This window comes from Gossypium arboreum, chromosome 2 (genome assembly GCF_025698485.1).
Source record: "Gossypium arboreum isolate Shixiya-1 chromosome 2, ASM2569848v2, whole genome shotgun sequence".
Taxonomy (NCBI): domain Eukaryota; kingdom Viridiplantae; phylum Streptophyta; class Magnoliopsida; order Malvales; family Malvaceae; genus Gossypium; species Gossypium arboreum.
Window position 1 is genome coordinate 4,032,809 of NC_069071.1, and position 13,414 is coordinate 4,046,222.

The 13,414-nt window shown below is 30.8% G+C and overlaps 2 protein-coding genes across 2 annotated transcripts; both read right to left on the reverse strand.

Annotated features, from left to right (window-relative positions):
• Positions 1–2,967: 2,967 nt before the first annotated feature.
• LOC108467989 (cytochrome c oxidase subunit 6a, mitochondrial-like) lies at positions 2,968–5,410 on the reverse strand. Its single transcript, XM_017768830.2, has 4 exons — positions 5,232–5,410; positions 4,824–4,930; positions 4,673–4,715; positions 2,968–3,222 (listed from the first exon to the last, which is right to left on the reverse strand). The coding sequence occupies exons 1-4, from the start codon at positions 5,344–5,346 to the stop codon at positions 3,185–3,187; spliced, it is 303 nt and encodes a 100-aa protein (XP_017624319.1). The 5' UTR covers positions 5,347–5,410; the 3' UTR covers positions 2,968–3,184.
• A 4,472-nt stretch (positions 5,411–9,882) lies between these two features.
• LOC108469096 (uncharacterized) lies at positions 9,883–11,415 on the reverse strand. The gene has a single exon (XM_017769985.2). It carries the CDS (start codon positions 11,210–11,212, stop codon positions 10,124–10,126), a length of 1,089 nt encoding a protein of 362 aa, XP_017625474.1. The 5' UTR covers positions 11,213–11,415; the 3' UTR covers positions 9,883–10,123.
• Positions 11,416–13,414: the final 1,999 nt, after the last annotated feature.

The following is a 13,414-nucleotide window of genomic DNA, read 5'->3' on the forward strand; positions in this document are numbered from 1 at the left end:
TTAAATATTTCCATGGTCCAACCATGGTATTATCTGTCAATTCATCTTGTGTCACGAAAAGATCGTACTCAATCCTGCGTTCCACTTAATTTAAACTTTCAATTCGATTTTCATATTATTACAATAATCATATTTCAATAACAAAATATATGAAATAATACATTATATCATTTCTAAATTAAAACTTAATCATAAAATATCAACCATATGAACTTACCTGGCCCAATTTGTAGAATTTGTTGTAATTCAGGGACTATTTGGCTAATTATCCTTTTTCACGATTTTCTTCGGGCTCTTGATCTATAATATAAAATTATTCATTCATCAGCATCTAATTCAATTCTTCACTTCACAATTTATGCCCTTCAATTTTTGAAATTACACATTTACCTCAAATTTTATAATTTTTTACAATTTAGTCCTTGATCGATTATCCCATCAATTGAGCTAATTTTTATTAATTACACTTTATACAATTATTTTAGACTACTATACAACCTTTAATATTTATAATTTCAACATCAAACCCTAATTCATAACATTTTCACAATTTGGTCCTAAAATCAATTTCTATCAAAATTACTTAATAAAATCATCATATAACAAAATTAAAGCTTCAAGTACATATTAATTCATCATAAACTCCCAGCACTCATCAATGGTAACTTTCAAAATTACCCATGAAATCAAAAACAAATGAAACATATAGTTGGACCTAATTGTAAAGGTCTCAAAAACATAAAAATTTCAAGAAATAAACAAAAATTGAACTTACATACAGTAAATATGAAAACCAGATTCTTAAGGGCCCTTCAATGGTGTTTTTGGCTGAGAATTTGGAAGAAATATCTAGATATTCAATTTCCTCCTATTTTAACTATTAAATTTTATATTATTTTCAATTTTGCTCTTTGTTCACATTATTTCCTTACTAATTTCTATATCTCTACCGTCCAGCCTTAATAAATTAGGCCCAATTGCTTTTTAAATCCTTCTTATTTATTAATTGGGCTATCTAGTTACTATTTCTTTAATTAACAAGTTTTACACCTTTTTCAATTTAGTCTTTTTTAATTAATTAACTATTTAAACGTTAAAATTTTTTAACGAAACTTTAACACTAACTCAATGACACTCCGTAAATATTTATAAAAATATTTACGGCTCGATTTATGAAATTGAGGTCTTGATTCCTCGTTTTTGAAACCAATTAATCTAATAATTATTTCTAAAGCGCAAATCACTAATTCTTAGCTTTCATAAATTCAAAATTAACTCATAAACACTAAATAATAATATTTAGGAGCTCACTTATCGAATTTTAGTGGTCTCAAACCACTATTTCTGATACCACTGAAAATTGGATTGTTACATTTGGTATTTGAGTTTAGCTTCAATGTTCAATTAGTACCTAGGTCATTTCAAATTAATACTTGAATTTTTCTTTGTCCTATACAAGTACCTAAATTTAACTTCAATGTTCAATTTTATACTTGGGCAAAGTACCATGGAGACCCCTATACTAAGAGTCGGATATCATTTTTCCCCCTCTACTAAAAAAGAGGACAAATCCATTTTTGTACGTTAGATCAAGAAGTAAATTGGTCCTTTTGATAAAAATTTCACCCATTTCTACTATTAAGATATAATAGATTATTGTCTAGTTGCTTGAATTAGTTCCTCCACGTAAAAAGTTTCACCCATTTCACAGTTTATTAACCATTCATTTCTTTTACTAAAAATGTCATGCAAATTGCTTGAATTAATACCTCCATGACAATATGAGATACATGTGGCACGCTAAGTGTCATTGTCCGATTGCTCCATTAGCCATGTTAGCACATAACGGTAAAAGGGGATAATTTTTTTAACAAAATATTACTCTTTGATCTAATGTATAAGGATTGATTTATCCATTTTTTGAGTAAAAGAGTCAAAATGCAATTTGACTCCTAGTACAAAGGCCTCTATAATACTTTTACCTTTATACCTAAGTTTTTCATTTTGTCCCAATTAAGTACCTATGGTTTTTTGCCAGAGCACACATGTCAAACATTTATTGGACCACATGATGCTATTCAGTTTGAGTACCAAATTGGATATTGAAACCAAACTCAAGCACCAAATTAGGACAAAAAAGCTCGAGAACCGAAATAAACATTGAAGCCAAATATAAATACCAAATGATATATTAACCCAAACATTTATCTGTGACCAATTTTTAACACCAACATCAATTGAGTCAGAATAAAAGAATATTAATGTCTTTTAAAAGTAAAATCTCAAATACTTTAGTTTCTTTTTTTAAGTAAGTTTTTGAGTATTTAAATTTCTTTTTATCAAACCTATGTGATAGCCTAATGGTTAAGAGTATTCACCACTCCAAGTGTAACCAAGGTTTGAGTTATATTAATTGCGTTCATTACTTGAGTTTTGTCCTATTAAAAACTATTTTTATCTAATATTCATAAAATCAATCCACATATTACTCGAATAAATAATAAAACTAAACTCAAATATTAAATTAAACATTAAAATCAAATTAAATACAAAATGACAACATAAACAAGACAAACTTCATGGATTTGGTGGACATTACCAGTCTTTTGGTACCAACAAAAGCATTCTGATATTCTAAATTAAATTTAATACTTTAAACCAACTTTAAATGATTATATTTTTATGTTGATCAGTTTTATATTTCATAATTACATTTCAATTTAAATTAACTTAGAAAATAGAATTAATAATTTCGCATTTTCATATGGATTTGTTGTATAATATATATTTCGTTAAAATTTAAAAGCAATAAATATATGTATAATTATTTTTAAAATACCCACTGAAACTGAAATCGGTAGGTATCAATACTATAACAAAAACTATATATGCCCAAACTAATATTTTGGCTGAAAAAGAAATATATCCTTCTTCAAGTAGTTCATGCAAGCATTCAATAGAACCATATCCACAACAAACCATTCAGTAATCTTATTATTTCGAAACAGAGTATGGTAGGCAGGCACAACCATATAGAAAACCTGATGAACTTGCAATTCAAAGTCCATAAACCGGAAATCGAGTGCTAAAATTACAAAAGATCCACAGAATTATCTGATTGATTTCTCAGAGAAATGATAAAAATGCGCCGAACTCGGAAAGATATGCATCCATCCGGCCATCCCTAGTGATGCTCCTTTCTCTCAAACAGACCATCCGGACCTGAATACCATGATAAATAAACAATGAAAAGATTGAATCGATCGATTACATAAATGAGTAACAATAAACTTAATATATGAAGATCCTTGATTAAGCATACATCCACTTCCAATATTGGAAAGCACAATTAGAAACTCCAAATGATAATATTAAATTTTATACCTAGATTACTTGATCACTCATGAACCTATTTCTTTTAAATAGGCTCATCATCAATCACAACAGAAAATGCTTGCTAGGTCAAGGGTGGCTGAGCCTACAACAGCGAGTTAATAGCAATGGTCTTGGTATAAAACTTTACAAATAAGAAAATGGTGGTTTTTTTATAGTTCATATGCAATATGATTGTCAAACTCTCCTACCAGTAATAACAGTTATCTAGAAAACAAAAAATAAAAAAGAAAGGCATTCTTAGATTAGTTTTTCATTAAAATCACAAAACGAGACACAACAAAAACATGTTGTTTATAAGATTCCTGGGTTAGATAACATAAGATACAATTGGAGACAAGCTAAACCCAATAATGTAACTGTAAAAATGATCAAATGAAAATGAGTTTAGACCAGGTCTTAGCAATTTATCTAGGAATTAGGCATGTGGAAACATAAGCAATGATTGTAAGATAGGCTGAAAGGAAATTTTTCACCTAGAATTTGGTTTAGGACAAAAGATAGTGTTATAGTTAGTATAATAGATATCATAGGAAGTAAATACTACGTTACTTGGACTTGGGTGTGAATGTCAGATATAGGTATGTATCCGACACAGGTATCAGTCTTTTCTAAGTTTTTCCATATATTTGGATGATCATTGAAGGTCAAATCCCCATATCAGTGTCTCGGACACAGGTAATTCAGTAAAAATGAAGAGTCTAAGTAACATAGAGTAAATACCCAACAAGTAACAACATTCAACATATGACTGCAAAGATTAGGTGAGAGAGAGAGGAAAAGATGGCCATTTTTTTCCATGGGTAGAAGATGGAAAACTAATGATTACTAGTAACCAAATTAAGTTAAAACAAGACAGACCATAATTGGTTGCCGATAGCATGTTGGATGTTTCCATATTAATTGATATGCAAAACATCACTATGAGTTGGCAACTTTTAAGTCTCCATATAAATTACCTAAGCTAGTGTTTTGGATGCTTGAAAAAGAAATTGTTTTAAACAAAGTGAATAGGATTTATTAGCTAATAACCAAAGCCAATAAAAGTAAATTTGGTTCTAGTTCTGCCCTAGAATATCTAAAATTGTCTAGAATTCCTTACGTTCCTTGACCTTTAAGCCAATGGTGCAAAATGAAAAGAAAATCCAGCAATTTTATCAGTTATAATTGTCATGGAAAGACCCAGTAGAACCTAAACAGAAAAATCTAAATACCAAAAAAAATAAAAATCAACTCGAACTTAAATAACTTGAAACCGTTAACAATAAGAATAACATACCCCATGGGAACTCCTTGTTGCGAATGTGCAAATATGGGTATGCCTGCAAACATTCAAACATCATGACAGCATCCAATTATAAAAATTAACAACAAAAATATATTTTTTAAAAATATATAATTAAAATTAAACATAGTAAAAGTAAGCTTACAGGAGGCTCTTCATGGTGGGGATGACCTTTTGATAGGTTATAAATCGCTAAAACAGTGCAGGTAGCAACACCTAAATATGTTATCTTTTCCCATTTTGCGGTTTCATCTGCAAATATATATATAAATTCGTGTTAAAACAAAAATATATATCTGATTTTTCCAAGCTGTTATAAGATTTTCTTTTCCTAAGATCCAAAACTACGATTCTTTTAATAATCTAAATTTTATTTTACTTACTCTATTTCTAACATAGATTCAATTAAAATCAAAAGGTTAAACTAGATAATAAAACCCTAAAGTACAAAATTGTTTTGCAACAACTCAAAATATAGGAAATCAATATATTAATAAAATAAAATTGATCCAAATCAGATAAAATATTAAAAAATAGAAGGAAGGTTGCATACAAGCATCATCGTGATGAGAAGAGGAAGCGAAGCCACGCTTGGGAGGAGCAGTAGGACGAGAGCCGCCGCGAAGGGCTGCTCGTAGGAGACCAGATCGAACACTCGCCATCGCCATTTTTATCGATTTCTTTTTTCTCTACGACTTGAAACCCTTGTTTTCTTATACGCTATATATTTTAGTCAACAATTAGATTAGACCAAACGAGAAGGGTTTCGCACGTGCAAAGTGCGTGGCTTTTTCCCCTTTATTTTTTGTTTTCTAAAAAAAAAAATCTGATAATATTGCAAAACAAACGTGAATATAAAATTTTAATATAATGGTAAAAATATTATAGAGGCTTTTGTAGGGGTCGGATTTAGTTTTGCTTCTCTACTCAATAAATTGAAAAATTAGTCTATTGACATTAGATCAAATAATAAATTGGTGCTTCTGATAAAAATTTCTATCTATTTTTACAGTTAAAAATTGGTATTTGTACATTAAAGTTGTCCATGAGCTGAATCGGTCTGTCCAAAAGACCCATTCACTATTCAAAGATTAATAAAATATTAAAAGCATATTTTTATTTGATATTCTATATATTTTATAATTAAATTTAAATTTTTAAAAAAATTATTATTTAAATTGAATTCAAGTCAGGTAGAAAAGTAAAAATACTTGTCCAAGCCTAGTCCAAGTAGGGTTGGGCCTAATACACATGACACAATACATGTAATTGTTTAGTTATTCCATTAGCTATGTCAATTTTTAACAGTAAAAATGGATAAAATTTTAATAGAAATGATAAATTTACTCCCGGTCTAATGCATAGGGACTAGTTTACTTATTTTTGAGTAAAATGATAAAATACAATCTAACTCCAAGTACAAGAGATTCAATGATACTTTTACCCAATATAATATACTTAAATATCTATACTATATTTAATTTACCTAACTAAATTGATGTCACGAATCAATTAATACCATCTTAATTAGATAAATTATTTAAAAGTCATTTTTAATAAAATAATAAATATTAATATAATGATATTTTTCTAAATATTGAACTTAGGTTATGAGTTTTTTTTATTTAAATAATTACCTTACCGCTTTGTTTTCTATTCAATTATTGAATAAATTTTTATAAATATATTTTTAATATTAACTTTTTCTTTTAAATGTTATAAAATCAAGTGATAATAATTAAAATGTATCATAATTTTATTTTCAATACACTTAATAATGAGAAACACAAAACACTATATGCAAAATGCAAATAAAGATCATAAAAATATAATATTTATCTTTTTCTAATTCTCAATTATGATTTTTAAAATATATATTAACAATTATAAAATAAAAAATTAATAATGACATAATTGAATGTACAATACATTCAAGCTCGAACATGTAGTTGAGTTACGTGACAAAAATAATAACTTGTACGTATCAATGAGTTTAGATTTTCCATTCAACTAAATTCATATAATTTTTAAGCTTTATGTTGGGTTGACTGTTTATTTATGCTAAATTATGAAGTCTAAATTTCAAAGCTAAAATATACTTTAATCTTACTTTTATTTTTAGAAATTTAGATTCTTTACTTATTGGATTTAAAAAATAAGGTCCAACGGTTATCATTGTTATAAATTAGTCCATGTTAATAATGAAGTTGGGAGTTCAATTCTTATCCATGAGAATGAAATACATTTCATTACCTGTTATTTACTTCATTAAAAAACACCCAATAATGAGAGGAATAATCATTGCTAATTACAATAAATATTCTAATTTTTTATAAAAATCCATATTATGATATTGTTGACTTCACCATGGACATGGGTTGTATTTAATGCACCATTAGGGTCAAGCCGTAGTAGTTGGGTCAGGTATAGAAGAAAGGCCACCGAGACCAAGCCCCCACTGCCCATTCCCCCTTGCCTTTACTCACATAGTCACACTCACACACTAAATTATGGATTGACCTTGAAGCCTTCAGGGAAAGGGCGAAGTCTATTGCACTTTGATGACAATGGTTTTTTTGTAGTGGAGTTCACGAGCCATTGAAAACGAAAGGGGTTGGGTTGTGTTTTTCTTAACGGCATTGAATTTATTAGCTTCATTCACACCAAACTCTTAGTTGACATTTTGGAATAGACTTGTACATGGTTAGGCTATTTACTTAGTTCGAAAGTCTGTCCAACATTTGAGAAGTTTAGACAAAAATGTTAAGACTCGAAAAATAAGTTTGGATAAAAAAATTAGGCCCATTTAAAATATGGGCTGAGTTCAGATTAAAACATTCAATGTCCGAACCCGACCCGACTCATGAATATCTCTATTTGAGAATATGAAGATTTTGATTTTTACTCTGTCCAAATATATTTTGTTAATAAGTTTAATAGTTCCCCTAGTCATTTTACTTTTTGAGATTTTAAAATTATTATTATTATTTTTACTTTTAATTCCAAAAATTCAGTCGCTCGACTTCTATAATTCAAAATCTAATTCATAATACCGGAAATGAACTTCCATTAAAATTGAATGTGTAACAATTTAATATTAGAAAGTTAGATTTAAGAATTAAAATTACAACCCCTCCAAAAAAATGAATTAAAGTTTTAATTGATAAAATATAAACAAAATTTCACAAAAGTTAATCAATACTTTAATTTTTAAATCAAGGAAATAAAAGGACTAAATTTCAAAAGTGTGAAGAATACATACCCGAAGCATAATTCTACCTTTATTGATACAACATATCACGGCTATATTAACATGCAAAATACATGGAATTATGAAAGTGAAGGGGCTGGATTGGGTTTTCCAACGGCGTTGAATTTATTGGCTTCAGTCAGCATTCAGCTCAAAGTTCTTAGTTGGCAAGTAGAACTTTCTATGAATCACTTAGATTATATTTGTGAGCTGTAATAATTATTAAAATATATTTTTGACATCGTTTTAAATTTATTTATAGGTTTTTTTTACTGTATTTAAAGAGTTAACTATTTGTTATTGTGAATTGAGTTTTATCTTAATTGATATGAGTATTGTCAATGCAGAAAATCGTAGATTCGAGTTTGTAAAAGTGCATTATCGTATTTATGGGTTAGGGAAGGGCTGTGGGTAGTTCTAAACATTGTGTCAAAAAAAGCATATATGATTATAACCAATAATGAAATTATTATAAATAAAAAAATATCGAAAACCGTAAAATTATCGGAAACCCAATTTTTTTTTTGGGGGGGGGGGATACAAAAAGAAAGAAACAAGAAAACTAAATTAGAATTACCCCCTCTCTACAAGCATCACTATGGAAAGGGTTCAAGGCTTACCGACAGCGTCTCAAGATGAACCAGACCTCTCTTAATGTTCTGAGCTAAATTTGTCAAGTGGTCCACGCAACTATTTCCTTCACGATGAATGTGACTAACCTCAATTACCCATCCTTCTTTTACCGAGTTAAGGCAATCTTTAACCAAAGTACCTAGCAAATGATTATTCTCAAAATGTTGTTGAAGAAATTGTGCCACTAGTAGCACATCTAACTCCAACATGAGCTGACGAATTCTCAAGGATTTTGCGAGACAAAAATCGGCTCGAAACCCAATAATTCTGCTTGTAGGTTGTCTGTTATCCCGATATTCACCATAAATCCTCCAATCCAATGAGCCTCGCTATCTCGGATAAGACCCTTGATTGAAGCTAAGCATGAGCGAGATTTTACATCCCTATCTGAGTTGAGTATGTAACTTCCTTAATGCGGTTTTGTCCATTTAATCCAACATGGTCCTCAAACTAACCTTGGCATAACAACACTCATGCCAACAAAGATGTATGTAACAAACTTCTAAGCATATTGCAACACTCGCAAACCTGTTGACCATCTCCTATTCTCCATTTGCAACCAAATTTGATAACAAGTTACGTCCTTAAAATCCCATGCCTAGTAGAAGAAGCATTTGACTTTTGTTCCACCTCCATAAAGGATGCAGCACGCAAATATTTCTTCCAGAAAACTTCGCACCACAAGGAATTCTGCTTGTTAAAGAAACTCCAAGTAGCCTTTGATACAATGACTAGATTATTTAGTAAATAACAAGCATTACTACGACGATATTTGTATCTTTTTATATTTAAATCTAGAAAAATACGCATGATGAGATTTGAAGTTAAAATATCATGGTATTTAATATCTCAAGTTTACCATTTCAACTAAAGCCTCATTTATTTGATTTGTCAAGTTTTTATAAATATATTTGTTATAGAAAAGTTTACACCCACATTATGAATGTGCCATAATTAATTTTATAAACATAAAATAGATATTAAAATACCTTAATTTCACATGAAAATTAACTATTTAATGAGATAAAGTTAAAAAATAATTAAAATATAATATAAAAATTAAAGAAACATGATCGAATAATTGGTACTTAATTAAAACAAAATCTTTATTTATAATGTTATTAATCACATTGAAATCCTTTTATCATAACAAAATCAGGAGGATTTAAAATATTTCCTTCTCATCACTTTTTTATAAATACTGCAAAGCGTCCGATAAAAAAAAAAATAAACGCATCACTAAAAAAATAAATACCTATTCAAAGGGACCAATAGCCTATTGATATTCCAAAATATACAGCTTGAAATTAAAAAGGAACCATTGACCATAATATTAATCTAAATTTATATTAGACCACGAATTATTGACAAAAAAATTATTTACAATAAAAATGTTAGATTTTGTATATGTATCACATGTGAAAAAAAATAATTTACAAAAATAATTAAAATGTTTGTATAATGAAAGTAGTATAGCATTACACGTATTGTGAGGTGAGGTCCATTATCGTTACAGTGCCTGCACTTTAATCCACCGTTTGGTTCTGCATTTCTGATGGTCATCATCCCTCATCAATGCAACAGCTACTGGGCGATTGAAGTTCCAAATACAGGCCTTCATCACCGTCGATATCATCAAGATCAAGCGAGTACAGTACATCTTCCCTACTCCAACCCGCACGCAATAACACAACCGACAAAACCCGCGTATGCCACGCGGCGTCATCTCCGTCGATCAAGGGTCGGGTCCCAATTTTTGGTTTAATCTGTGTTTGATCACAGCCGTCCATCATCATCATGTCCTTCACCTCCTCTTCTCTCCACCCTCCATCTCTCAACCTCCAGAACACTTCCTCCAAACACCCGCCTAACCTGAACTCCTCCTCTTCCTTTCTCCACCACCACCCCGTCGTCACCCCACGCGCCACCACCCTCCTCCCTTTCTCCGCCACGTCCGTCCAAAACTCGATCCTCCGAGCCGCTGTCGCCGCCCAAGCCGGCACTTTGTTATCAACGCCATTCCTTCTCTTCCTCATGAAAGGCTTGAAAACCCCACCTCTCCTCAAAAACTCAACCTCTTGAAAAAACCTATTAACATCAAAGCTCAATATCCTAACCTCCTCACCGTCGACGTAAAAAACAGGGTTTCCCGCCATGTTCGGCGTCGAAGGGATATAACAATTCCGATATATAGGAATTAAAACAGGCGCTGTTGTAAACAATCTTCTAACCAAACCCAAAGCTTCATTTGGATTCGAAGGTTTAGTACCCCAAGACGGAGACCAAAAGTTATGCAACGTAATGTTCTTTGATAAAGACAATAAAGGAAGACTGAGGAGAACGTTGAGTTGCTGAGGTGATGATGATCGCCAATTTGGGAACGAAGGGTCGATGGGGAGACCTTCTTGAAGTATGGAACGGAGGTCGGGTGGGAAAGTGAAGTGAAAAGCCGATTCGATGGAGGTGAATTCGTGGTCGGTTAAACCAGGCAGGATGGGGATGTCGAGGGTTTGAAGATGGTGGATAAGGGTTTTGGAATATGCAGCGAAAGAGAAACAAGCGAGCTTTGATCTTGGCGGTGGAGCTTTGAGTAAAGGGTTTGGACGGTGGGTTTGGGCTGTCGTTGCTGTTGCTGTTGCTGTTGCAGCCATTGGAGATTCAGCTGAAGAAATTGAGAGCTTTTTTTTCTCCAATGGCAGCTGCTTGTAGGTTTAAAAGGAGATTCAAGATTGATAAATGGGAGCCGAAAGAAGAAGAGATTTGAGGAAGAAATATGTAAGAGTAATCGATGGAGGAGAACGGGGAAGCTCACATGGAAGCCTCTTCTTACGTTGACAATGTCGTTTCTTCGCTTATATGCATTTATACAGGGTTAATTCCATCTTACATCCTTAAACTACAACCAAAATTCTATATTGGTCCTCAATTTTAAAAACATTTAAATTGAGTTTCAAAGCATCAGTATCTTATTGATGCTTAAAATATTTAAAACACGTAGATTAAATTACAAACATGTGTAGACTTGCATAAACAACTTGGATACGACGTGTTAAATAAAAAAGAAATAATGTTCTTAACTTTTATTTCCGTGTCTGTTTTTTAACATGTCATTTTCAAGGTGTACATATAATAGATACATGCATATTTACAATTTGATCGTTATGTTCAAAATATACTCCATATCATACTGAAACTAATATTTAACGTCTAAACTGACAAAAGAACATATTTGATATAATACTGATACTTTAAGGATTCAATTAGAACATGTATGGATATCTTAGACCTGATGTGTTAAGAAGAAGAAATAGTGCTCCTAAATTTATTTTTATTGGCATTGTATTTTTTTAGCGCGATAGATCCAGATTATCCATATAATAAGTATACATATATTTACAAATTGATACGTATGCACGGGAGCTGCTCTAAGTGTTCCAGTCGGCGGAGTGACCCTAGGACGAATTTTTAACGTGCTTGGGAGCAGTTGATAATTTAGGTCCTGAGATACTGCACAACATCCCTATTCATAAATCCGCACCCACTTTCATACAATTAGATACAAAATTATCTATTTTTGAAATAGGAATTAAAGTAGTCGATCTTTTAGCTCCTTATCGTCGTGGAGGAAAAATCGGACTATTTGGGGGGGCTGGACAGCTACGAAAAACACCATCGGATTTCAAAGTAGCACGATCTAATTCAAAAATTTCACCCAATTGAGCACGTCTAGCATATTTTTTCACAGTAGCAGGATCGCTATAACTCACTCCATTGAGTTCGCTGCCATAGAACTCAACAGTTACACCTACTTGTTCGACACTATACTTTAATTCTGCCCTTCTAAAAGGGACATCCTCTCTACATATATTTACAAATTGATACGTATGCTTTGAATATATTCCACATCAAATCAAAGCTAGTATTTAACATCTAAATTGATAAAAGGATATACTTGTTATAATATTTGATACTTTGAAGATTCAATCAGAACATTTTAAAGTTTTAGGACCAATTTAAATTTAGGTAATAACTTGAGGATGTTTAGTGAAATTAACGCTATATACAGAATATATGAAATCACTATCATGAGCCTGCAATGTATTTGTTTGCATCCGCTTCCTTGTTATTTACTTCAATAAAAGGGTAAAGCAAGGCTGGAATTGTGAAGTTTCTCCAAATCCATCACCCTATTCCTTCATTTAGGATAATATTTTTGGCACCTCCACCCAACAAGAAAATCTAAAAGAAGGCATTTACACACTATTTTGCTCATCTTACTTCAACAAATCAATGAGTCCAAACCATTGTTTGTCAATGAGATATAAATTAAATTAGAGTTTACGAGTAAAATCACAAATATAAATAATACACGTAGGATTAATTTTAATTAAAATTAATTTAATATAAAATAGTTAAATTTTAGTTCGATTGGCATAGGTATTATTGTTAATAAAAAAAGAGCGTGAGTTTAAGTGCGCTGAAGCACATTATCCTCTTATTTTATGGGTTGAACAAAATCTATAATAAAATTATTAAAAAAATAGACTTGAGTTTAATTTTTTCAACCTCGACCCAACTTGTTTCATTGTTAAAAATAAAAATATATATAATAATTTTATATTAATATATATATTTATTATTAAATTTAAATAAAAATATTTTTATTATTTTCAAACAATGGGTTATTTAGGAACCCAATTTAAATCCGACTCATTAACACCTTTAAACATACTCAAAGCATTATTGGCATAAACCACAGCATTTTAAGTTTAAAATTTTTGGTACAATTGAAATTATTTAAAAATATTAGTTTAGACAAATAACTGTTGGATGTAATGGTAGGACATGTTGCA

Excerpts from the sequence above, each read along its gene's own strand:
- LOC108467989 (XM_017768830.2), bottom strand. The coding sequence starts at position 5,346 with ATGGCGATGGCGAGTGTTCGATCTGGTCTCCTACGAGCAGCCCTTCGC. Across the intron at positions 4,931-5,231 it reads TTCTCATCACGATGATGCTT|ATGAAACCGCAAAATGGGAA; the intron begins GTATGCAACCTT and ends ATATATTTGCAG. Across the intron at positions 3,223-4,672 it reads CAACAAGGAGTTCCCATGGG|GTCCGGATGGTCTGTTTGAG; the intron begins GTATGTTATTCT and ends CATGGTATTCAG.
- LOC108469096 (XM_017769985.2), bottom strand. The coding sequence starts at position 11,212 with ATGGCTGCAACAGCAACAGCAACAGCAACGACAGCCCAAACCCACCGT.